Genomic DNA, 25,951 nt, shown 5'->3' with positions numbered 1-25,951 from the left:
TGATACCTGTCTCACTGGATGAGGTCTGTCTCTCCCTGCAAGTTCACGGTCCAGGCAGCCTTAGTGTTTGAAGTTCAGAGTCCTAACGTCCACCCCCTTCAGAAGTGTGCGGCTCCAGCGTCGATTGAGTTAAGGCGCATCGGGACCCGGGTTGAGGGGAGATGGGTGTGTGGGGGGTGGGAGGGGGTCTAACAAGTCGTAGTAGATCCCTCCGCGTGGAGCTTTGACCGGCGCTTCTTCCTGCGGGAAACCCCTGGGTGCCGAAGGCGGCGGGCCGAGGCCCCGGCGACAGGGGGGCGGGGCTTTGCGGTGGGAGGAGGCGGCCGAGGCGGAAGGACACACGAGGTTGCTTCGCTGCACACCCGAGAAAGTTTCAGCCAAACTTCGGGCGGCGACTGAGGCGGCGGCCGGGGAGCGGCGACTTCGGGTGCAGGGAGTCGAGGCATTTAAGCCTGAGCTTCAGGGCGCCGCGCGAGGCTGTGAACCGCAGAAGCAGTAGGAGGGAAGGAGAAAGTGGGGGCTCCTGTGTAGGGACCCCCTCCCCATGTGGATCTGCCCAGGCGGCGGCGGCGGCGGAGGAGGCGACGGAGAAGATGCCTGCCCTGCGCCCCGCTCGGCTGTGGGCGCTGCTGGCGCTCTGGCTGTGCCGCACCGCCCCCGCGCATGGTGAGTATAGGGCTGGGGGGTGCTGTCCCCTGAGCCGGGGCCGCGCACCGCCGCCCCCGCCGCGGCCGGGGCCACCTGGGGCGACCCTTCCTCTCTACTCTTGTCCTCCCGCTGCGCGCAGGACAAGGCCGGGGCTTCGCCACCGGAGCGGAGTGGGGCCACTTGGTTCCCGAAAGTTTGGACATCATCGGGGGGCCCCCTTTCCAGGCGCCCTCTCCCCTGCGCTCTCCTCTGCCTCCTGCTCCCCTCGGCCCATTGCCCCACACACGCCTCCTCTGCCAGAGGGAGCCGGGCAGCAAAGTCTTAGAAATTCTCATTTTCCAGTCCTGAAGTTCGGGGAGTTGGGCAGTTTTGCCTTTTTGGTTCCGCGTTTGCTGAGGTCGGGGTAGAGGCGAGGCAGAGCCACCGAGGCGAACCCTCGCCCGCAGCGGACCACAGTTGGGCTAAGCCAAGGAATGCCAGATTCCGGCGTGGAGAGAGCGGGGGCAGGGCCGCCAAGCCCAACGGCTTGCACCTTCACAGTCAGACAGAGTTTTGCCAAAGGCAGGCACACAGTCTGGGTGGATGAGTGGGTTTTTGGGTGGGGACAGGATTTTGCAGTGCGCCGGAGTTTTGACACTCCAACCGGATGGTCCCGATGAGTCGGGTGTGTTTTGCTGGCGTCTTTGAAAGGTGGTGGCAGGAGCAGTAGAGAAACTGGTGTGGCCGCATGCTGAGCCACATGATTTAAAAATCTCAACTGCTGTTATTCTTTCCGAGGCGCGGAGCTCGGGCGCTGTTTCAGTCTGTGTCCAGCCCCAGGAATGTGGTGTGACGATCACCAACTCCGCCAACCTGGCAGCAACATTTTACTGTTCTTTTGCCTTGGGGTGGGGGGAGGGCGCAGGAGCGGGTGAGGAAAAGTGGATACGTTGATTCAAAATGCTTCCTTAGAAAGCCTCTTTATGGTTGGATATTTGCAGCAGCCTTTTCGAATACAGTTGGACCAAGGAAAGGAAATTGAATCATATTTTAATCATCCCACTGCACTCTGAGATTCTAAATTTCTTCAGGCTGTTCAGTGGAGAGTTTGGGCTTTGGAACCCTGCTCACTCTCTAATCCTGGGTTCAAATTTGGTTCTGCTGTATGAGCTCACCAGTAAGATGGAAATGAAATTACCCAGCTAAAAGGATTAATTAAGATAAGTAAATTAAACCCATGGTACTCAAAAGTTGTTCGGAGAGCACGTTCAGAGAATGGGCTGTGTTTTATTTTTTCTGTACTCCCTGTCGTCTCACTCCTTGTAGTAGGATGTGTGTTGGGTATGTTTATTGAATGGAAAGGGACCCCTCTTTCCTGAGTGTAATCTAAGAAAGATCTTACCTTTATTTGTATATGTATGTGTGTATATATATATACACACACGGATATATATGTGTGTACGTATATGTATACACACACACACATACACACAACACATGCACACATAAACAAAAACACCATGCTACATGAGCTTGGTCTCTTTCAAAGAAAAAGTTATGATGAGTTTCAGGAAAAGTTGGTCTTTGTTCATTGTCAGCAGGCAGTGGATGTTCCTGTCACAGATGCTTAAAAGAGAACAAGCTATTTATCACCTGAAAAACGTAGTACTGGGTTATTCAGCACCAGACACTTCTTGGAAGTTCAAGTTCCATACACCTCGAAGTCTCAGAGAATTTCAAAAGTGGACCAGGAGGTTGTGTGATGATGAACCATGATTGTAGTTTCTAAAGCATTTAATTAAAAAAAAAAAATATGATGGTATTTTTGTCTTTCCTTTTGTCCTTGAGTGAAAGGATTAGTGTAAGTGTAGATTTAGGATAGAGAGGAGTGGGAATAATGGGCTAGTCTGAGGGTTACATTCCTGGTCTACCATTAACTTGTTTTAGTAAGTAATCTTCACCTATGAAATGGGACCAAAGGAATAACCTACCTCTGAGATTTATAGGGAATAACAAATAGGACTGTAAAATGATTTGCAAAATTAAGTGTTAAGTTATAAGACTGATGTCAGGAATACAATGACCATGACACATAGGGCGTGTCTCATCTAGGGCCTCAGTGCCTTGAACTGTATCCTCCTTTATGCATTTGTACTGGGAATGTCTTGCTATTCTTAGCTTTTAGGTGGATAAATTGAGTGTTAGTCAAGTTAGCTCAAAGGACAAGATTTAGACATTTTGATTTTTAGACAGGTGTTTTTCAGGTGCTAAACTACTGCAATGGAAGAGGTTAAAGCTGGTTACTTAGTACAAAATCTTAAATCTCAGATTCTAACAGCGAAGGCTTCTTGGATCTTCTTAATCTGTTGTCATTGTGTTTTATCAAGGTACCAATTATAACACACCCTTCCAACCTTTTGAGGGTTCCTGAATTTGGCTTGTAGCCAATTGTTAATTTAAACATCACTGAGTTCTTAACCCAAGGAGCTGTCAACCCATCTGTCTGATTGTCTAAACAATTATCCAGGACCACCAGTTGCTCCTTGTTTTCTTCTGCTTTGCAATGGGAAGTGACTGCCTGGCTTAGCTGCCTGCTGGATAATTTCTCAGCTGAATTCTTACTTTTTAAAAAAAGTTACAAAGAGCAACTTTTTTTTTTCCTTTCAGCTGGAGATGAAATTTGCCCTAAAACTATTTTCTTTTTCTCTTTCTTATTGTTCCATAATTTCTTCTAAAAATTCTTTATTATGATACCTTTTTGGGGGGAGGGAGGAGAGTAACTACTTCTAGTCACTCTTTTGTTTTTTTTGTATTTTGATTTAAGAAAAAATCTTTACCCACATCCCCTTAACATCTTTCTGTCCCATTTCCACTCTGCTGCCTCTTCTCTAGGCTTTTTATGGCACAGAGGAGGAGTTTGGGGATCACCTGGCTTGTAGTTGCTGACTTCAGGACTTTTAGAGAATGTTTAAATTCAGTGGGATATGCTTGGATGCGTCAGAGCAGCCTTACAATACATTTTAAAAATATCACACCCACAGAAATTCTATTTTGCCCACAGAATTTGCATCGATCTAGTTCCCACTCTCTGATGCCATTCCTAATGATCTTCCTCCCTACCCCTTCCGTAGAGTTATTGTGGCAGAACAAAGCTTCGTGTTCTGGCTGCATCAAAATCGGCTGGAGTGATTCTGGGGCCCAACACCCAGGGATTCTGATAAAGCAGGTCCAAGAATCTGTGGGGTTCCCCCCGCCCTGGGCATATAGGTGATTCTGATACAGTAAGTTGGTTACCCCCACAGCCTTTGAGTCAATTCCAGCTCAGCACCTTATAGAACAGAATAGAGCTGACCTATAGGGTTTCCAAGGCTGTAGTCTTTATGGAAGCTGACTGCCACATCTTTCTCCTGCGGAGCTGTTGGTGGGTTTAAACTGCTGACCTTTTGGGTAAAAGCTAGCACTTAACCACTGTGCCAACAGGGCTCCTTAGTAAGCTGGTCAAAATCCATTAATTCAGTCCAGTTTTCTGCGTTCAGGTGTGTATGTAGGGTGTGGGGCCTTTCTTAATTTTAATAATTTCCAGAATGAGTTTAACTTTAGTCATCCATTTCTGTTTAACCTTCCTGACTTTCAAGGAATTTTAAAATTGCTATAAGCTCAGCTGCTAGCCAAAAGGTCGGCAGTTCAAATCCACCAGCTCCTTGGAAACCCTATGGAGCAGTTCTATTCTGTCCTGTAGGGTCGTTATGAGTCAGAATCAACTCGACAGCCATAGGTTTAACATAAAAGCTATAGAGTTTAACATAAAACTTATAGGTTTAACATAAAAACTATAGAGTATAATGCCATTTCTTCTTGTTTTACCCAGGCAGAATGGGTCCCTTTTGTCTCGTTAGAAGAACATATATTTGAGAGGTCCCTGGGTGGTGCAAACAGTTAACATGCTTGGCTGCTAACTGAAAGGTTGGAGGTTTGATCCCATCCAGAGGCACCTCAGAGAAAGGCCTAGCAATCTACTTCTGAAAAATCAGTCATTGAAAACTCTGTGGAGCACATTTCTAATCTGAAATCCATGGGGTTCCCATGAGTCAGGATTGATTTAATGGTATTTTTTTAGTATTTAGGTCATATATTTGAGTGATATTATTATAAATGCCTTCGCTTCCTTTTCTTCTCTGTTATCACTTTTCTCTCAGGCTTCATTCGTATGTATCATTTTTGGACCCTTTATTTATCCTTAATGGTTTCAGAGTAAAAGACTCTAAGGTATGATCTGAATGAAAATTATACATCATTGTCAATCTATGCTACTTGTGCGCCTTATCTAAGTGCTTCCTTTGTTGACGTCTCTATCTGGATGCCGCAGCTTGAAGCTTCTGTTTTCCTCCCACTCTTTCCTGATTCTCTTTCTTCTGTCTTCTCTTTTTCTGCAAATGCCTTGAAACCAGAAGACATTTTCTTTCTTTTTTTTCCCCCTACTCTTTTTTCTTCTCCAGTCTACTGGTATGTATAGTATTTTGGAAAGATCACTGGGTTAGGAGCCAGTAGACCAGAATTCTACCCCAAGTCTGTTCTTAATTGGTCTTGTGACCCTGGAATATTGGTATTGTTTTAGTCCTCAGCTTGTTCAGGTACCTTGTCCACAGTCACAGGTGCCAGTTACAGAGTTGAGACTAGAATCTCTGTCCTGTCCGCAATCCGGTGCTCTGTCCACTCTCTGCACTGCCTTGATCTCATGTACAAATGAGGCCATGGACACAGAAACACTTAGAACATCTCCAAGTGCGTGTCGTTAATGTGCGCTTCTGGAGAAAAAGGACTGTTTTCTCATTTATGTGTTTATTCTCATGTTCCCAGCTCTACCCCCATAATAACCCAAACCCATTGCCTTCGAGTCAGTTCTGACTTACAGAGACGCTGTAGGATAGATTAGAACTGCCCCATAGGGTTTCCAAGGAGCTGCTGGTTGATTCGAACTGGCGAACTTTTTGGGTAACTGCTGGCTGAACTCTTTAACCATTATGCCACCAGTGCCCCACCCCTGTAATAGGCAGTCGATAAACAATGGTTTAGTTGACCAACTACTGTTAGTTATTTTCTCAATTTGAGCTATTATGATACTCTAAGACAGTTTTTTGTAGTATTTGCAAGAGTCATTGTTTACCTTACATTTGGGGAAATACCACATTTTTCCCTCCTTAGATGTTTTATTTAAACTTGCCGCTTTGAATTTCTGTGTGTGTGTTTCTGATCACTTCTGCAATTTGTAAAGGTCACTTTGACTTTGGAATCTAACATCAAAGACACTGGCATCCACCCCCAGCCTCTCATTTCATTACTTCTAGTGCTTCCTGTGCAGTAGGCCAGCAATTTCTATTAATTTTGTTCAGAGTTTCCACACCTTAATGTAATTTGGCCATTTCTGGCCCTATTGTAATGGTATTTTTTAAAATGAGTTAGCTAGATTTATGTTTGTTTTGATGATTTTTTTGTTGTCGTTGAGATTTTGCATCTTCAGCTAGATATTACAAACTTGTACCAAACTAAAAGTATATGTCCATTTTAGTAAAGTATATTTGTTTTCTCTTTTTTTTTTTCTCCCACCGTGAGATTTCACTGAAAGCAAACACCACCAACAAAAACTCTAAAGGCAAGACAGGATAAATTTCCAAATGAACAGTACAGTGTGTGAGATATCTCCTTAACAAGGTTTACTCACTGGGGGCGGGGCTATGCCCACACATCCCTTGTCTGTCTGTGGAACTTGTCTGGGATATGCCTAGCATGCAGAGTCAGCTGAGCAGCAGGACTTGGTCATAGCACCTGTGACTCCTGCCCAGCCCTCCTCACCTTTGGGACATTCTGTAGGAGAGGCTGATCGTGAGTTAGGGGTGTGTCTCGATGCTCCTTTCTTCTGTGAAGAGATGAGATCAGTTGAAAGTGGACCCCACCTACAGACTTTTATGCCATTCCTTTTTATTAATTAATGGGTAGCTGCAGTTTTCCTCTGTTGATTTATGTGTTAGAAGGAACTTTAAAATTCTATCTATCCCATGCTGGATCTGATCCTCTTAAAAATCTTGGTCAAGCAATAGCCTTCTTTTTTTCTGCATTAACATCTCTCGTGATACGCAGCACCCTGCCTCCAGACGCAGTTCAGTCAATCTTTGGACACCTCTGTGTAGCTCTGACTCCTAAAAAGATCTTATACTCAGTCTGATCTTTACCCATTGGCATTTTCTCAGGAATTTGCCTCATAGAGTCCTGAGCCCTGTGTGGGTAACAGGGATCCAGAAGGGGTGGCTTATGTACCCATTACTGAACTGATGCGTACCCTCCCATAAAAGGGTGAAACCTAATGAGGGTCATGAAGAGAATCCTGTCCAGGGTGATTGTTTAAGTTAACTATTTTAGCCCTATATGTTGGAAGGAAAGGATTTGTGGAGCAGTGTTGCCCTAACCTTTGTTATGTTAAAAATGCTCCTGAGTGTTCTCCTGGAGATTCTGTTCAGTGGTACTGGAATGGTGTCTGGGGACTTGCAGGTGTAAGAAATTAACAGGTGATTCTCTCATCAGGGAAGTTTTGGAATCACTGCAGAGTGAATCTGGGAAGGTAAGTTTTTGTTTGTGTTTGGTTTTGGTTTGTTTCTTTGATAGTGCTGGAGATGTGTTGCTTTGCCTGGGTCCTGTGGTCATTTTTTTCCCTTGAAAGTGCCTGTATTTTGCTGAATGCCTAGTTCACTGGGGAGGAGGCCGCTCTGCTGTTATTATAAGGATAGTAAAGTTGTTTTGTTCTTTTAAAAAAATCTGCAAATTATCTTATGTCACAACTGTTGCGTGCGTCATACATGAGTTTAGTGGAAGCTTTCTTATCTCTTCATCAGAATATTACCTGGGATGCCAGATTATATACGAGCTTCATAGTCTTTTTGGTGACCATTAGGGAATTCTGGTCTCAGCCCTGGTGAATGACACTGTATTTGAGGATGCATGCTTTGTTAGCCCATCAACACGTATTTGGTGTTAGGGACTTCCCTTAGATGTGTTAGTGCAAATAGATATAAAGGTCATTCATTTCAAGCAGTCCTGCTTTGGGGGTGTCTAGGCCGCCAGCAGCAAGTGGAGTAAAGAAGGGAGAGTAAAGGAGGAACCAAGAGCTTCCCGAGCAGAACAGAGTAGCCTTCAAGGAGGAGCCCATGATTGCACCTCTGACAAAGACACTTGATCTTGCTATCCTTGATAGGAAGAAGGAGGTGGCTTCAGATCTGAAAGGAGATGCTCACAGGCTCTGTATGGGACAAACTGTGTCATCTCCACTAGTAGCAATAGGAGGTTTGCTGTAGACCAGTTCTTTCTCTCCTTTTCTTTCTAAGGGGAATACTGGCTGTGAGGCAGAAATGCCTTGTGGCCTTAAGAAGAAGAGTAAAGCCAAGGAGGGAGGATGATAAGAGCCATATCTTGGAGTGAGCAAAGCAAAGCAATTATTGTATCAGTTTATTTGTATATGGAAATAAGTGTCTACCTAATTCTCTGGTAGGATCCCTAACTGTTGGCTCTAAGATTTATTATCTTTGTAGCTCTCCTGTTTTAGCAGTGTCAGGATTGTGGTGTGTTGTCATCCTTAATTTGTGTGTTTCCTTTGGCACCGTGTGATAGGAGGTCCAGGGAGTTCTCCTCTTCCAGATGTGTGGGGATCATTGACCAAGCAGAAGATATGGTCCCTGCCCCCAAGGAGCTGACACCATGATGGAGACAATTCAGATGAGCACACAGTTAGGAATATCAAGTACAGTCATTTATCCATGCTCTCTGAAAGCAGTTTCTGGCAGTCAGAGTGACTCAGAGCTATAGGGTCTGTGGGGACTAAACTTTCAGGTCCCTGATACTACCAGGGAACAGCTGCCCCCAACTCAACCCTGTTGGGCTTGTCTGTTGTTTTAAGCTCTATGCCATTTTCCTCTTTCTCTGTTGTTCATTTAGAAGGAAAAAAACTTGAGGTAAAGACAAAGACCCCTTTGTCCAGTGGGAGTGTAAATATATATTTGGCACATATTATGGTGTCTATTATGTCTGTTAGTGGGTTTGTGACAAGAGAGAAGATTGTTTCTGAATCCTGGATGCCAAGCCTGATCTAGGACAAGTGAAGATAGAAGAGTCTCCTGTGGAAGGTCCAGTTCTCAGTGAGAGTAATTGAAGGAACCTCTCCCCACGCCAGGCAGTGACTGAGGTGTGTTATGGACACACCCAGAGTTACTGCCTCAGGTGGCATTGATTAATTATACCACCATCTCTCTCACTCTCTTATGCTTGTCTTGGCAAAACCCTGTTCTACCAGCTCCTCAAAAGTTTGGGTTTTTACTGGTTATGATTGCACAAGCTTTTGGGGGTTCATTTTACTTTCTCTTGCCCCTTCTGAACTGCAGGTCATTTGCCTTAGTTTAGTTATGGTGCCCTTGATCCTCTGGCCAGGCTGTGAGGAGTCTGGGTCTCTCTTCTCATTGTATTGAAGCACCTTTCCTCAGAGGCCTGCCTAGGGTGGTTTCTGGTCTCTAAGTCAGTTCCTTGTGCAGGATATTGGCAGCCAGGTAGTGACTCTGGGTTCTTTGAATACATCATGCCAAGACGGACTCATTGCCACACAAATACAGGTTGGATCTCTAAGTGTTGCAGAACCTGTTTCTGGGTTAAGAGTAGCTCTCCCACCCTCATATATATTTATTCATATGAAGTGTGTGTGTGTGTATTTGTGGAGTAAGGAAAACATGATCACAATATCTTGATAGGAGTCGAGTATTGTGTCCTTCATGATATATTTTAACAAATAGCATTCCCTCAAAATACAGTTTTGCTCACTGGATAAGGTGTCATGTAAGAAACTGCTCACGTCCTAAAATAGACTGCCCTGTTCAGAGGCATTTTCATTTTTTAAGTTGTATTTTTCTTCCAGTTTCTTTTGATCTTTTCATTCTCATCTTTCTTTAAGGAGAATACTTTGGAAGGGTCTTAAGAATCAACAATTAAATAAGCGATTTTAACTGGAACCTACCCAGCAGGCTGAGGTTGCTATTTTGGGACACTTATCCACCATTCAGATAAGAATAATTGAATACTGTCTATTCACTAATATATTCTGTTGAGTTTCTGAATATGAATAGTCACAAAACAAGATAGTGCTAAATGCATAACTTCTCTAAATGGTAAATGTGGGGAACTGCAAAGAAACTTTTGAGTTAATTCCCTGCTTTCATATCTTTTGTTTGTGCAGAAAGTGCTGAGACTCATTGAAGTTTGATTATTTTGATTATTGCTTTTATTATGTGTTTGCTGTGAACATGGATCTTCTTTAATTGGAAACACTAGGAACATTTACTTTATTACAGTATTTAAAGTACTTTCAAATCCTTGTGAGGACTATTAGAGAAAAACATGTACATCACCCAAGTCTGACAGTATGCTACTATTTAAAGTAAGTAACAATATATAGTGATTCCTGTGAGATATGCTTTTGAAGAGATTTAAGGAAATTGGTTATAACTAAAAACAAACATTGTAACCTGTTAAGGTAGGTTTACTTAGCAACAGAATTATTTCCTAATGTTTGTACAGAACTCAGATTTCTACTTTGTAGATTTTCTCTGGCATCTTTACAAGTTTTTTTTAATTTTTATTTTTTGGTTATTTTAAAAGTAGTTACTTCTAAAAGTACTTAAGCAGGTTTGAAAAATGTGGAAAAATGGAAGAAAAGTATCTATGATCCCACAACTCTTAATATTTTAGTATATAACTTTTGGTTTCTTTTCCTACCCTTAAATTAAATAAAAAAGTGGTTGATTCATGGTATTTACAGTTTTCTGTTCTGCCTTTATTCATATAAAAAAAAAGGTGGTTATAAATATTTTTCATATTTTTAAACATTCTTCATCGATTTATTTCTAATAGTTTAATAATATTCTAATTAGTAACTTTACTATGTTTTTACCATTCTCTTTTCTTTGGATATTTGGTGTTGATGCCCTTTTTTTTTTTTTTTTTGCATTAGTAAACAGTACGGATCATTATACTTAAGATTTTTTCCATTTAAGCTAGGTTTTCATAAGAGAAGTTACTACACCAATGACAGTGAATATTTTTAAAATAATTTTAAAATGTTTTTAAAGAATATGTGTTCATTTTTGAAAATTTAGGACAGAAAAACATAAGAGAAAATGAAAATCTCTAGTAGTCCCATCACTCCAACCAAAACCCACTGTAAACTTTTTTTTTTAAATATCGTGACTAGATATGTAACAGAACATTTGCCATGTCAGCAATCTTCCCATGTATAGCTCAGTGACATTAATTATGTTCATTTTGTTGTTCACCCATCAGTCACCCCTATCCATGGTTAACATTTTAATGCATTTTTCAGACAGTTTTTTTTTATTGTAATTGAAATTTTAACCTACATACAGTTTTATCATCTGCATTTGCATCATTTAAAATACTGTGAAAAATTTTCCACATATGTAAATATTCTTAAAGAACATGGTTTTAAAGGCTCCGTACTGTTCTACCTTAAGGACCCACTATATTTTATTAAGACCGAAATCTGTTTTTAGTTCTCCGTTTTAATAATTCTAAATAATGCTGTGATGAACATTCTTATAGGTATATTTATCTCAGTAGGCATATTTATTTCCTTAACATAAAGTCTCAGAAATGAAGTTACGGGATCAAAGGGTATGGACCTTTCTAAGTCTTTTGATACATACCGCCAAAGTCTTTACCGTATAGTGTGTACCAAGTTCTACTTCCATTAGCAGAATACACCACTGTCAGTTTTCCCAGCCATTGTCAACAATAGGTTTTATTTTTAAAACCCTTTGATAAGTGGTAAAATGCTAGCTTGTCTTAATTTGCCTTATTCATTATCGTGATGCTGAATGTTTTTTCATATGGTCAGTGGTCATTTGTATTGCCTTCTTTATTGATTCATTTATTTTGCTAAACTGTGTCTTACCCATTGAGGTGTTCATTTTTTTTGTTACTGATTTGAAAAAGCTCCTTAAATATTACAGGTATTAGTCTTTTGTCTATCTTAAATGTACTGCAATGCCTATGGACAAAAGTCAAACCATGTAATATCAAATTGCTACCAACATTGTTATCAAAAGTTGTTTATTTGATAGATTAATTTTTTTATCCTTTGATTTCTTATGAGGCTGGCCAATTTTCTGTGTAATTTGCTAAGCGGTATTTTCTGTAGCCACTTCACAGTTCTAATCTGACAGTATCATAACCAGCGTGCTGTCAGTCTATGTGCCTGGGAAATGCACGTTTATTTTATTATGCAATAAAAAGATACTGGAGGAAAACAACACATTCTGGAGTTTTGGAGGGAGGTATCTGCTACCGTGCTTTCTTCCTGCATATCCAAGATTGAAGTCGGTGACACTCCTGAAAGGCAGGACTAATGCTGTGTGCATCCTGCCCTGCTGAACCTGACATTGTGACCTAATTGATAAGCTGTGCAGTGGTCTAGTCCGTCAGTTTGGTCAAACAACAGGATGACTAAGATTCCCTTCCCTTGCCCCTCACCAAATTGATTAGTTGTGGGATGGAACTGACTAAATCAACCTGTTGTTTTGGCACCCCATGGACACCACCTGTTTCTTCCATTTCTCCCTCCAGCCCCCCACCGCTCTAGCGCAGTGCTGTGTGCACAGTGGGTAGGAGATCAGTGTTGTTGCTGAAGAATGTTGCAGTAAAGAAGAGTAGATTGCTTTTTCTTCAAGCTCGTGAGTTCTTGAGGCGCCCCACTGCTCTTGACATTCAGAGCTACAGCTGAACTGCTCTCTGCTCAAGTCCTTCAGGTCTTAAGTGCTTGGTTCAGAGTAATTTAAGGCAATATGAATGCTTTCTTAAGTATCATTGGAATTTACTGGTTGTTTGCCAGCTATTACCACATTTAACATGAGGAGACCTGGGGAACAAGGATATTTCTGATCAGCCAAAGAAGAAAACCCCTTTGAAGGATTGTAACCTTTTGTTTTTTTAAATTGTTGTTAGGAGGCTGCCGGCTAAGAGTAAGATTCCAGTTCTGTGCCCACTGGTCTTTATTTCTGTGCTGTCTCCACAAGCTGAATTTCTAGTTGAGAAAAGAGATTTGATAGTGAAGCTGTTTCTCACCCTGAAGCCTAACACTGTTTCTGGGAGGAAGTTCAGAGAATTATTATGCCCAGACTAGGCTCTGACAGAATTAATCCGCAGGTGAAGCTGCTGAGTAAAAATATCGGTCAGGTGGAGTTTGTGCTCATCCCTTTAAGGCTTATTCAAAGTTTTTGGCTTTGTCCTGGATTGAATTTATTTTGGCCTACCTCTTGCATCCACCCTGCTTTTAGAAATAGCAGCTCCTCTCTGTGGCTTAAAGTTTCTCTGCCGCAGTTTTTCCATTTAAAAGATGAAGATAGTACTTGGAAGGACTGGTAAACAAAAATTAACATAAAAATTATTTTTACAAAGTGTGACAACCTCTCACACTTACATAAAAACAAAAATCAAATCTGTTGCCATCAAGTCAATTCCAACTCATAGTAACCCTATAGGACAGAGTAGAACTGCCCCATAGGGTTTCAAGGCTGTAATCTTTATGGAAGCAGACTGCCACAATCTTTCTCCTGCAGAGGGCTAGTGGGTTCGAACTGCCGACCTTTCAGTTAGCAGCTGAGCTCTTTTAACCACTGCACCACCACAGCTCCTTCACGTTTACGTAGCACTTTATAATTTACAGGGAGCCCTGATGGTGGAATGTTTAAGAGCTGGGCTCCATTTAATCCATGAAGCCACCCTTGGTTAGCAGCCATAGCACCTAACCACTACGCCACCAGGGTTTCCTCCTTTGGGGTAGATAGTATTTATCAACTTTATAGGTGAGGCAATTTGAGCTTAAATTCATAGCTTTGGGTTTTAGGTTGAATCAAACAGTTAGTGAGGGACGGAGCTATGATTCAAACCCCTCTCTGGCCTTTGGGGCTCCGCATTCAGTCACAGTGCTTTAAGTATGTGCACAGAGTTATACCTCACAACAACCTTATGGGGTATGGAGTAGGCTGATGGGGAAACTGAGACTCGTAACATGCTTAGGATAATAGAACCAAGTAGTGGCAGAGTTGAGATTCAGCACGAAGGCAGACTGTCTCCATAGCCTGTGCTTGTTCCCCTTCAAGTTGTCATTCCCAGCATAGTACACCATGTGATTGTCCGATTCAAAATGGCCAATTCCAGTCCATTTCAGCTCACTAATGCCTAGGATATCTATCTTCAAGAGTTCCATTTCATTTTTGAGCATTTCCAATTTTCCTAGATTCATACTTCCTACATTCCATGTTCTGATTATTAATGGATGTTTGCATCTGTTTCTTCTCATTTTGAGTCATGTCACATCAGCAGATGAAGGTCCTGAAAGCTTTACTCCATTCACATCATTAAGGTCAGCTCTGCTTTGAGGAGGCAGCTCTTCCCCAGTCGTCTTGTGAATGTCTTCAACCTAGGGGCTTATCTTTCGGCACTATATCAGACAACGATCAGCTGCTATTCATAAGGCTTCCGCTGGCTAATTTTTTTCAAAAGTAGATTGCCGGGTCCTTCTTCCTGGTCTGTCTTAGTCTGGAAGCTCAGCTGAAACCTGTCCGCGTGGGTGACCCTGCTGGTACCTGTGAATGTGGGTGGCATAGCTTCAGCATCACAGCAACACGCAAGCCCCTACAGTATGACAAACTGACAGACGTGTGGGGGTTTTATGATATATAGAACTAAAATTTAGCTCATAAAATTGTCAGCTCTTTGAAGGCAGGGGCTAACTGTTAGGAGTCTAAGCCAAAATAGACCACAGCTCTGGGCTCTTCAGAGGACTGTTCTCAGGAGAAACGGCCCACTCCACGGGCTCTGCTTGGGGGCATTCTTGTTTGTTTTTCTGGAGATGTCTCTGAGGGAGTTGTCAGCCTTTGGGGAGAGAGGAAAGAGATACTTACAGGTCTGACTCTAAACTTATTAGCCATATGTCTTTGGGCAAATTTCTTAAACACTCTTTGCCTCACTTTCCTTATCTATAAAATAAGCATAATAGCAGTATGTGATTGATAGGGTTGTTGTGAGAATTAAATTAGTAAGTGTTCAGTTCCTAAAATAGTGCCTGGCATGTATTAAGAGTCTATATAGTAAATACTTGTAGGTGGCGGTGTTATTTTATGTTGTGGTATGGGCTGACTTTTTTTCTTTAATCAAAAGTGGATAAGTGTTGGGAGCTTTACCTTAGCAGCATGTGGATTGCTCTTTGGTTCTGTGTGACCTTATTAATATTTCAGGGTACTGATCTTGAGTCCATTTTCTTAATGGGGTATACCTCCAATTTGGAGAAATTTTGTCTAGTACACGAATTGCCAGTGGCAAATCATTCCACCCTTATTCATTAACCGGACATTCGTGATTAGATAGTATGTTTAGTACAGATACCATGACTTTCTGAGGTGTAGCTCTAAGGACAATATCAGGTCCCATACTCTTGTTACTGAATTTCCTATAACATGGCAGTCACACAGATTACCACGTGCCATCCAGTGTCACCATAGGAAATACTAGCCTAAAGCCAAAATACTTGATGCTTTATTTAGACTTATAGCAGTTAATGGACTGTCTCTGTTGTCGTGTGCCGTTGAGTTGATTTTGACTCACAGCAACCCTATAGGACAGAGTAGAACTGCCCCACAGGGTTTCCTAGGCTGTAGAATCGACTCGACGGCAGTGGTTTTTTTTAAGTCTTTATGGGAGTAGATCACCAGGTCTTTCCTTCCACAGAGCCACTGGGTGCGTTCGAACTGCCGACCTTTCAGTTCACACCCAAGCACTTAACGGAGGTAGAAGGAGCCATCCGGACTCCTTCTACCTCCGTTAGACATTTTGAAACAATGAAAATATCTTGTGATCTCTTTCTACAACCTCAGGGACCTCTGTAGATTCTGGATCTCAGTCTGAGAACCAATCATCTAATGCATTTCATTTTTACAGATGAGTAAACCAAACCCCAAAGAAGCGAAGTGACTGGCCCAAGGGCCCAGAGGTAGGTCAGAGTTGAGGCCAGAATCCAAGCTCTTGATTTCTGATAAGTTTGCTTTCCTGTAAACTCATTACTCAAATGATGTATCAATATGTTGATAATCTGCTTTTTGAGGCCTGTAAAGGGTTGGTGTCAGAGCCAACAGAAGTGAAGGAGTGCGAAGGTGGGAGAGCGGGGTAGGGAAGGTGCGGCCGTGTTGAAAATGCCTGTGACAGGGGAGAAAATATTTGCTTGTGAGCCCTCGCCTGTCCCTTTGGACTTCTCTGTAGTAAAGACAACCCAGCAGGGCTGGTCTCATTAATGATTCAGAATTGGATTAGCTAGGCCTGGTGGAGTTACTTTCTCTGCAAAAGGCTTCATATTTTGACGTTTGTTTCCCATGCCACTTTGCTTATTCTCAAGTTCTGGCAGCTTTGACCAAATGGTTGTCAGGTTTTTGTTTTGTTTTGTTTTAAGACAAAACTCCACATTTTATTTTGAAGATTTAGTAAACTGTCTTCCATTTACCACTCCCTTCTGCTCCCTCTATAATTATATCTAAGACTTTGTTTTTCAGTTGTGGGAGCACTATGAAAAATGTTCTCCTGTAGTCTATTTATAATTATGTGCAAGCATACTGTTTATAGAAAATATAAGTAGTGCATATGTTAACCCAAATACCCTTAAAGCACTTCAATACTTAAGTCTTTCCAAAATGCAGTTGAAGCAGCTTATAGTAGAAGTATGAACTAAGGATAGCCGCATTTGAGTGTAATCAGTATTGATAAATGTCGATGTCACTCTGGAGGAACTGGAGTATTTGTATGAAAACTGACCAAGGCATTGTTGTTAGGTGCCGTCATGTCAGTTCCGACTCATAGCAACCCTGTGTACAACAGAACAAAACACTGCCTGGTCCTGCTCCATCCTGACAGGGGTTGCTATGCTTGAGCCCATTGTTGCAGCCACTGTGTCAGTCCATCTCATTGAGGGTCTTCCTCTTTTTCGCTGACCCTCTACTTTACCAAGCATGATGTCCTTCTCCAGGGACTAGTCCATCCTGGTAATAGGTCCAGAGTACATGAGATGTAGCCTCACCACCATACCTCCTTATAAACCGAGTGAACAACAACAACAAAAAAACGAGAGTAACTTTGGATTTAAGAGTAATTTGTGTACTAATCTCACATAAGTTTTACTCTTCTAACATCTTACCTCTGAACGAACATTTGCATAATATAGCAATTGTTTAAACTGTCAGAAATCCATTTTGAGAAACTGCAATGTTTTTAAAATCTTTTTGAAAGTGAGGAGAATGGATTTATGTTTGTTGTAATCCAAGGAAAGTTGTTTCACATTTCTTTCCCTTCACATTTCCTTCTTGACCCCAAAAGAAAATCTTTAGTAGATTAAGACGAGGAATCAATCTGTGGCCTTTTTTTTTTTTAAGTAAAAATCATTTAGAAAGATTGAAAATGGCAACTCAGAGCCATATTTGTTCTCAGTAATATTTTATGTCAGCCTTTTAAATTAGAATAGCATTTTTCTGGACTGTTCAGTGGTATTCTTATTGTGTCATTCTGAAAGGGATGTACGGGACCATAGAAAATGATTAGAATGCCTCAGCATCTGAACAATGGACATAGCCAATTACTAAAAGTACCCAGTACTAACCTACCTTGGCCTGGGAACTCTGGAATTAACTGTGTACAGCATATCATTACAGAACAAGCATGAGAACAGCCTTGCTTTTTCTTCTTTTCTGTGAACTTTTTCCTTGTCACTGTCTACTTTGTTCATCTGTGCTAACAGATGGGAAAGTGTGTTTGATACCAGCAGATAATCCCAAATAATATACTTCTGGTTTTAAAATGCAATCCTACACACCCATGCCTAGAGATGTGGGTGGTTCCACATGTACTGGACTTTCTCTTTAAGTATTAGCTATGTTAGCCTCCAGTTGAATGGTGAAAGAGAACGCCTAAGCATGTTAAGGATACTACAAGAGATAAATGACGGTTAAGGTTGATTATTTTTAGTGACTGTTTTAGATAGATACTCTCTCACTACATTTTGATTTTTATTTCAGCGTAGCTGCTAAGTTTTGGAGCCAAATAGACCTGGCTCTGATTTTTAACTAGCTAAGAATCTTGGGCAAGCTGCTTAACTTCTCTAAGCCTCAGTTTCCTTATTGTATCACGGGAATAATAATCATACCTACCTTACAGGATTGTCTGTAAAGACTGAAAACAACATATTTAATAGTGCTTGCATGGTTCTGGGGCACAAAATAGGCGATCAGATGCAGGGGCCCTGAAGCTTAAACTTCATTAAATCAAAAAAACCAAGCCAGCTGGCCGTCAAGTTGATTCTGACTCACGGTGACCTCCCATGTCAGAGTAGAACTGAGCTCCATAGGGTTTTCAAGGCTGTGACCTTTTGGAAGCAGGTTGCCAGGCCTTTCTTCTGAAGTACCTCTGGGTGGGTTCAAACTGCTAACCTTTGGGTTAATAGTTAATAGTGCTTAACTGTTTGTGCCACCCAAGGGCTCCTTAAACTTCATTAGCCGCATGGTAATTCTCCCTTTGACTGTACAGTCTGGGAATGCTTATCTCTGGACTACCTTGTTGCAGTTTACTGCCTCCCTTTAGGCTCTGCTTCAAGCCAAGGCAAGATTATGTATCACCTAAAGAACAGGATAAAGACTATTGTCTAATAATTTCAAGTTTGTAAGTTAACTGAAAAGTTAACTGAGTGCGAGTTAAAAGCCTTTATAACCCTTTCATCTCTTCAGAGTTTGCAGCCCCTTTCTCCTCTCACCTCAGAAGCAATTGATTCATAGGGAAGAATATATACATATACATATGCATATATATAAATATATATATGGAGAGAGAGAGTCTAATACAGCTGAAGAACCCAATTCTTTGGATAAGGAAAGGTCTTCATAAAGAAAGAACTTACTTGGGTGGTTTATTTGTTTCCTTCCTTCACCCCTGAGTCTTCATGGAAATCTGGTTTGAAATGCTAGAAGCAGTTGGGTTTCAGCATTGGAAAGGCTTATCTAATCAGGCATGTGAAGTGGCCTATGTCAGATTTCTGTGCCAGAGAAAGCTAGAGGAGATTATCCCTCTTGCTTGTAATTCTTGAGCGTGGTTGAGACACTAGGAAAGGAGTGTAAAATTGTTTTTTTAAAAAGTTTTACAGTTGGTACACTAGCATAACACACTTATGCTTCCCAACCCCACCTGGGCTGGAGGAATGGGTCGCATCCTATAGGTGTATGTGACCTAATTTGAATCACGTAATAGTTTATCGTTTATGGTGAGGATTTTCTGCTTCACAGAACTTTGGATAGGGAATTTTATGTAAAATGAAATTAGTATTAAATAGTGCTTTCCAGTTTATAATCACCCTTGTAAATATGCTCTTATTTGTGCCTCAAATGAACTTGCAAAGGTGGGAGGGCTGGTGATATTATTTTCATTTTACAGATGAGAATAATAAGTCTGAAATAGCTTAAGTGACTTTCCTAGATCACATGGTTAGCATGGGGAAAAGCCAGGGCTAGTATCCAGGTTCTGATCTCTAGGGCAGTTCTCCTTGCGTTATACCACATTACTGCCTCCATAATGTCCCTAAATCTGAATTCTGTTCCCCATGATATGAAATGATTCTCTTCCTTTCTGTTTGATTCGCTGTGTCAGTTCAAGACCATGATGATCATGAAGCGGAAGTTGAGAAATTTTTCCTTGGATGGGTCAACTGGCTTTCCTAAAAGCTGTCCTGTGCCTGCATTTAACTATTGTCCAAAGTGAAGCAGGCAAGAGAGTGTGGCTGACTCAGCTTAACCCATCGCACCTTCCGTGTGTTCTGCCAGTGGGTCTGTAAAGTCATGCTCACTTACAACATTCTGTGTGCTCTGATGTCTTGGTAGTTTTCCGTGTCTGTTTTCAGCATTTCAAGCCTTAGTTCTTCCTGAATGGGCTGAGGTGATTTTGCTTTTCCTTAAAATTTCCCTAAGGTTTCTCAAGGCTGCTCCTTAAGGTAATTTTATTTCATAGCTCTTGGCATTTCTCTCCTTAAGCATTTTAGTTTTACATTTAGATCAACTACATATTTTGTATACAGATAGGCGTGTCTGTATTGCACTGTCACTTATGTAAGTGCTCTTCAGCATTTCTTCTTCCCTTTTAATCAAAATGAGGAAATAGAAAATGTTTTCTTATGGTAGTTTTGCACATGCGCCTACAAGGAAATGTGTATCTAGTCTCTGTGGGAACTGTAACTGATACATTTCAAGGAAGCAAATGCATGATGGCTAAAATTTTAACTCTGCCAAATGTTTACGGGGAAAGACAGAAAAATCAGCAAACTCACATACTGTACTTCAGTTTAACCTAGTAATTCTAAGGCTAACAACTCATGTATGAGCCTCTGTTTACACCCATTAGTGTATGAATTCGTTACGTTGTGCCTCTCATACAAGGGAACCCATTTCAAACATCCTTTCGTGTGTACAGTGTAGGAAAGCTTACTCCAAGGAGTGGCCAGTTAGTTGAAGTACCCACAAGATGCAAAGTGGACCCTTTTGACCACACCCTGTGGTCAGCTGAGAGCTTCCTTGATGAAGACGACTGTCATCTAACTACATCAGTGCCATACATCTCTTTCACTGGGAAGGATTTCACAACTGTATATCACGAGAGCTGGGATTCCCTATTCTGTGTCATCCTGGGGAAAGCTTTGATAGCAGGTTTGTTCCTGAGACACATAGATTATCCAGAGTGTGTGTCATTTGTTCGTAGATAATGGGGGATTGATTATATTTTTTATTCATGACAAGTTGTGATTAATAGACTTCTTACATTCACTGCAGTAAAGGGATATTTATTGTTTTGCTAAAATTTTAAATTTAAATTTGATAATTTGGATAATTAAGCTAAGATTCCTGCTTTAAGTGTGTGTATGTGTGTGTGTGTGCGTGGTGGGAGGAGGAATAGCTGTTGAAACTGATTTTTTTTTTCTAAATAATGGTGCCTATTCTCAGTTGGCAGAGAATAGCTATCCAGAATGCTGTTCAGGTCTACTGAAAAGATTTAGGGAAGTTGTAACTAGTTTAATAACCATCTGTGGAGTGACATCGATTGACACACCCAATTACACAAGAGCTGAGTCTGAGAACAGTTGATGTGCAATCATCCCATCAACATCTGCTCATCATTATCAACAACAATAATGGCTCAACTATTTGGAGCCACATGAAAAGACAGTGTACCCATAGCAAAGGGTAAGTCAGACCTGACAAAGCCATAACCTTCCCCATCCCCTTGTTCCCAAACTTCTCTTTAAGCATACCCTTTTGTGAGGTTTTGAAAGAGTTCATTTTACTTCTTGTTTTTCATTAGTTTTCCTTCTTTAATACCATGTACTTTCAACTCAGATTCTTGCCAAAACCAGGAAGGGCCAGTGTACTGTGGGTGATTTTTCTAAGTTGTTTCTTTGCCACGTGGGAGCCTTCACTTCTATGTTTTCGTGTTGCTTTATGTATATGAAAGTATGCAGGGATCTTTTCAAATTTACATTTTTGTCACAAATGCTATTAAACCACAGGTGGGCATTTGCTAATATGAATTATTTTGGCTCACTGTGTATGGAAGAGAAGGGACCAGCTCACAGGGATACATTTGCATGTTGAGAAGATAATATCTAATAGTTTGCAAAGCACTTCTGTGTGCATTGTGTCTTTGAGACGAGGCAGTGTATGCATTTGTAGAAACTGAGACACAGACCCAATGAGACCTAATCCAAGGTCACACTACAAATAGCTGGGCTAACTGGGAGAACCAAAGCCAGGTCTTCTGTCTGTTCCTTGGCATGTGATTGGATCATTGTTTTATTGGCAGAAATATGGAATCTTTCTGTTTTTAAAAGGCACCCTTTTGCCCTCAGAAGGTATGTTAGAAATTTCTTCCAGAATGGAAAAAAAGGTAGTTACATTTTATCACTTTAGATAAAAAAAAACTTTTGGGTTTTCTCTAAATCTTGGTGATTCTGATGAGGGTCCCATGGCACCGCAGGGCTTCTGAGTAAGACTCCTTTTGAGAAATGAAGATTTTATAGAAATTACTGAGCTTTTCCATGGCTTTCTGCAGTAGTAGGCTCAGTCTAGTGATAGATGTATGTTCTTTAATTTATCAACACATTACAGACCTTAACTCGATAGCAGTGGGTTTTTTAGTGGGTAGTGTCTTGTTATCTTCTTTACGAGGTATACATCTGTGTACAGATTGGATGCTTAATAAGTTCTTGTCGATTTGGCAACCAGTGGCCAAAGACCAGGCAAGAATTGCTAGAGTAGTGCCATGTATCTTCAGCACCAAAATGGCTGTTTGCAGGCTGACCGTGAGACTTTGCTCATCTTTTAGAACTGATAGAGAGTTTCAGGGAAGCAGCCTGGGCCTGCAGTCCAGCAGTCTTGGTACAAACAGTGCAAGCCCAGAGAACGTAAGAGATCATTTGGAAATAGGTTTTGCATTCCTTCTAGGATTCAACTCTTGCTGAAAGAGGGCCTCTATGTTAGTTTAGGCTCCTCTTGGTGCTGTTACTCTGAGTTGGAGTTGACTCACAGTAATGGTTTTGTTTTTTTGGTTAGTGATGTAAGGAAAGTAGGAGAAAAGTTGAGAAGCAACCCTTGGGACTTCCTTAAAGGTTAATAGCTCACTCTAAAGGTCTGAGTTGAGCTAGTAATGAGTAGTTCATTACGCACTAGGAACAAGATGTACAGAAGTCCCCTGGGATGTATGTGTAGTTCCCTGGTGTGCATCAAGTTTTGGAGAGCTTGTTAGGATAGTACAGGTTGATGGGCTCACCTCTGGAGTTTCTGATTCTTTTGGCTTGGGGTGGGGCCCTGGTAATTTGCATTTCTTTCCTTTTTTTTTTTTTTTAAATTGTGTTTTAGGTGAACATTTACAGAGCAAATTCGTTTCTCATTCAAAAATTTATACACGAATTGTTTTGTGACATTGGTTGCAATTCCTGCAATGTGTCAGCACTCTCCACTTTCCACCCTGGATTCCCTGTTTCCATCGACCAGTTGTCCTGTCCCTTCCTGCCTTCTCTTTGCTTTTGGGTAGATAATTTGCATCAAGTTCCTAGGTGATGCTGATGCTGCTTTTCTGGGAACTATGCTTTGAGAACCACTGACCTAGAGCCACCTCGGGGTGGTTGGATTTTTGGGCAGGGGGTGCTGTGCAGGCTTGGCTGGGATCTCTTCATAGCTCTTCCAGTGTGTAGAGGGGATCTTTCAGGTGTATTTATTATTCATTCAACAGATATTTGACTGCCTGCTATGTGCTGGGCACTGTTACAGTTCTTAGGGGATACTTTGAAGAAAACAGACAAAAATTCCTGCCTTATGGGAACTTTAATGAGTATAAACCAAACCAAACCCACTGCCATTGAGTCGATTCCGACTCATAGTGACTCTATAGGACAGGGTAGAACTGGCCCATAGAGTTTTCAAGGAGCGCCTGGCGGATTTGAACTGCCAACCTCTTGGTTAGCAGCCATAGCACTTAACCACCACACCACCAGGGTTTCCATAATGAGTATAGGCCAGGATTAACCAGATGGCAGTTCTGCTGGTTACTTACTAATGCTTGAAGTCAGCCAGTTCCTCTTCCTAGCCTCTTCCACTTATTCTGCTTTCTTTTGGAATCTTCAAATTTAGTAATAATGATACTGATATTAATCAGCATCAGAGTAGCTTTTTATTGCACACTTATTATATGTCAGACACAATGGTATTTTAATCTCAATTTAAAAGATGATGAGTTAAAGCTTTGACAGAGTTGATAACTTACCCAAGATTATACAGCTAGTTAGTGGTAGATCTGGGATTCAAACCCAGGTCTGTTTGACTGTAAGCCTCCACTCTTTACTACCATAGTGTAGTCCAGTGTTTGTAAAACTGCAGGTCATGACTACTAGTGGGTCATGAGATCAGCTTCATAGATCTCAAATAGCACTTTGGGGGAAAAAAAGGAATGGAATAGAAAACACAGGCAGTCCCCAGGTTGTGAGTGTCTGATTTACATACAACCTATATTTATGAACCAACCCTGGTAAAGCCTATTATATTAAAAATCCAAGGTACATACAGTGGCTCGTAATAACAAATGGGCACTGCTTTGTGACACACATCAAACATTATTATTAGTATTACTCTATTACTACGTAAAAGATGTTTTAGTGTATATGGAAGTGTTTCTTTAATGATTTCTATGCATAGAAAAGTACACTATACTAAGATAAACATTTAACTAACTGATGTTAGATATGCACCATACCTAACTGTTCCAGTTTACCTATAAATTCAACCTAAATACAGACTTAGGAACAGAGCTCATTTGTAATCTGAGGACTGCCTGTGCTACATAGTAAGAGAGCACTCTGATGTAAAATATATTTCTTATTGTGGGTCATAGTAAAAAATGTTTGTAAGCTATTGCCTAATTAGCTATGAGACCATAGGTCATCTAATTATTGCTCCCTCTTTTTAATTATTTTGTAAACAGATTAGAAAACGTAGGCCCTAGAAAAGTAAGTTATTCTTCAAGATCACAAAATAGTCCGTGGTGGTACAAAGATATGACATCTGACTTTTTAGCTTGTGTTCACTGGTTTATCCCTCACACTGTGCCTGCTTCCTTAAAATGCACTAAAATCATTGGGAATTGAGTCTTTTCATTCCACATGATGGGAAGTATGCCACTGAATCTTAAGGGATATGGACAGAACCTGAGAAGGGAAGTTGAATCCCAGCCTGCCCTGGGTAGGTAAAAATTCTACCATGGAGCCACCAAAGCATGTAGATAAGTATGTAACATTTCTGCTGTTAGATCTGGTGTACTTGGTGGAATGAAGATAATAATAGTAATATTGATTAGCAGTGCCGGGCTGTAAGCATGTTTCATATATTAACTCACCGAATTACTAATTGTTTTAACATGGCTGGTACATGAACTTGGCTATTTTGAGTAACAGAGGGCATCCCACCAGCATGAGTTAACACTTCTCTGTACTGTCCCCAGTTCCTCATTTTGTTCCTGCTGCATTCAGAGCTATTTTCCTCTTAGCCTGGCTTACCTGGGGATGATTTCAGCTTTATTTCTTTTGCCAAACCATTGGTCTTCGTTAGGGCTCATTTTGGTTCTGGTTTCTTTCCCCCTTAACATAGTACATTGCTGATTTGGACCAGGGGCAGGACTATGCGTCATCAGTGTGATCAAGTGATGGCATATGTTGGCCTCCCATGCATGATGCTGCCCCAGCCGCTTTACGCGACAGAGCCTACAGCCTGTCCAGGAGCAATGAGGGACTCTTTGGAAATCACTTGAGAATACTTAAAAACCCTACTAGTGCCATGTAGCATCTTCCAAACAGTCCTTCATCAGGGAGGGAGGCTGATATATTCTAGCTAGAAGAAGTGCATATGCTGGGCATGAACCAAGTCAGGATGGGATGAAAAACTTAACTGTGGATCATAAGTTTCGAGAAGGAGCCTAAGAGACCTGGAAGATTGAAGCGATTGGCCCTTGGTCAGATGGCTGGATGATAGAGACCCTGGACTGGAATGAGGTCATCACTCTGTGGCCTCTTTCAGCCACAGATATGCTCACCGGTTTTCTTCCAAATACCTGGTTACAGGAAAGAGTGTATGTCAATTACCCTGTTGTTACCTGACTCATGGTGACCCCATGCTCAGTGGAACGTAATGCTGCTGGTGATTAGTTCTGGATGGATTAGACCATTGTGTTCCATGAGATTTTCATTGGCTTATTTTTGGAAGTAAATTACCAAGCCTTTTTTCCTAGTCTTAGTCTGGAAGCTCTGCTGAAACTATTCAGCATCGTAGCAACATGCAAGCCTCCACTGGATCGAACCCTGGTCTCCGCTATGGAATACAAGAGTTCTACCACCGAACTACCAATGCCCCCTTCACTTACTCTGTGTTGTTGTATGTTAGCTGCTGTGGAGTCAGTTCTAAATCATGGCAACCCCATGTGTGAAATAGTAACCCCAGGAAGATGTACCCACTTTATCCTGTTTCTTTATATTTTTCTGGCATACTGTGTACCCTGAGGGGTGTATGTGCCCTAGTTTGAGAAATGTGGGGGTAAAACAAGAGATTCCAAACTATTAAAAATGTATGCCCCCAGAAAAACATTTTTGAGCGTAGACACCTCCCTA

The 25,951-nt window shown here is 41.4% G+C and overlaps 1 protein-coding gene across 1 annotated transcript in view; it reads left to right on the top strand.

The window, feature by feature from the left end:
• Window positions 1-272: 272 nt before the first annotated feature.
• The window catches only part of NOTCH2 (notch receptor 2), a 175,319-nt gene continuing 149,640 nt past the window's right edge, over window positions 273-25,951 (top strand). Inside the window, exon 1 of the mRNA XM_049879949.1 lies at window positions 273-666. Coding sequence (XP_049735906.1) covers window positions 594-666 — 73 coding nt within the window. The 5' untranslated portion in view covers window positions 273-593. The remainder of the gene's footprint in view (window positions 667-25,951) is intronic.

The sequence above is a fragment of the Elephas maximus genome, chromosome 3, assembly GCF_024166365.1.
Source record: "Elephas maximus indicus isolate mEleMax1 chromosome 3, mEleMax1 primary haplotype, whole genome shotgun sequence".
Lineage (NCBI taxonomy): Eukaryota > Metazoa > Chordata > Mammalia > Proboscidea > Elephantidae > Elephas > Elephas maximus.
This window is presented reverse-complemented; position numbering and strand designations above follow the sequence as displayed.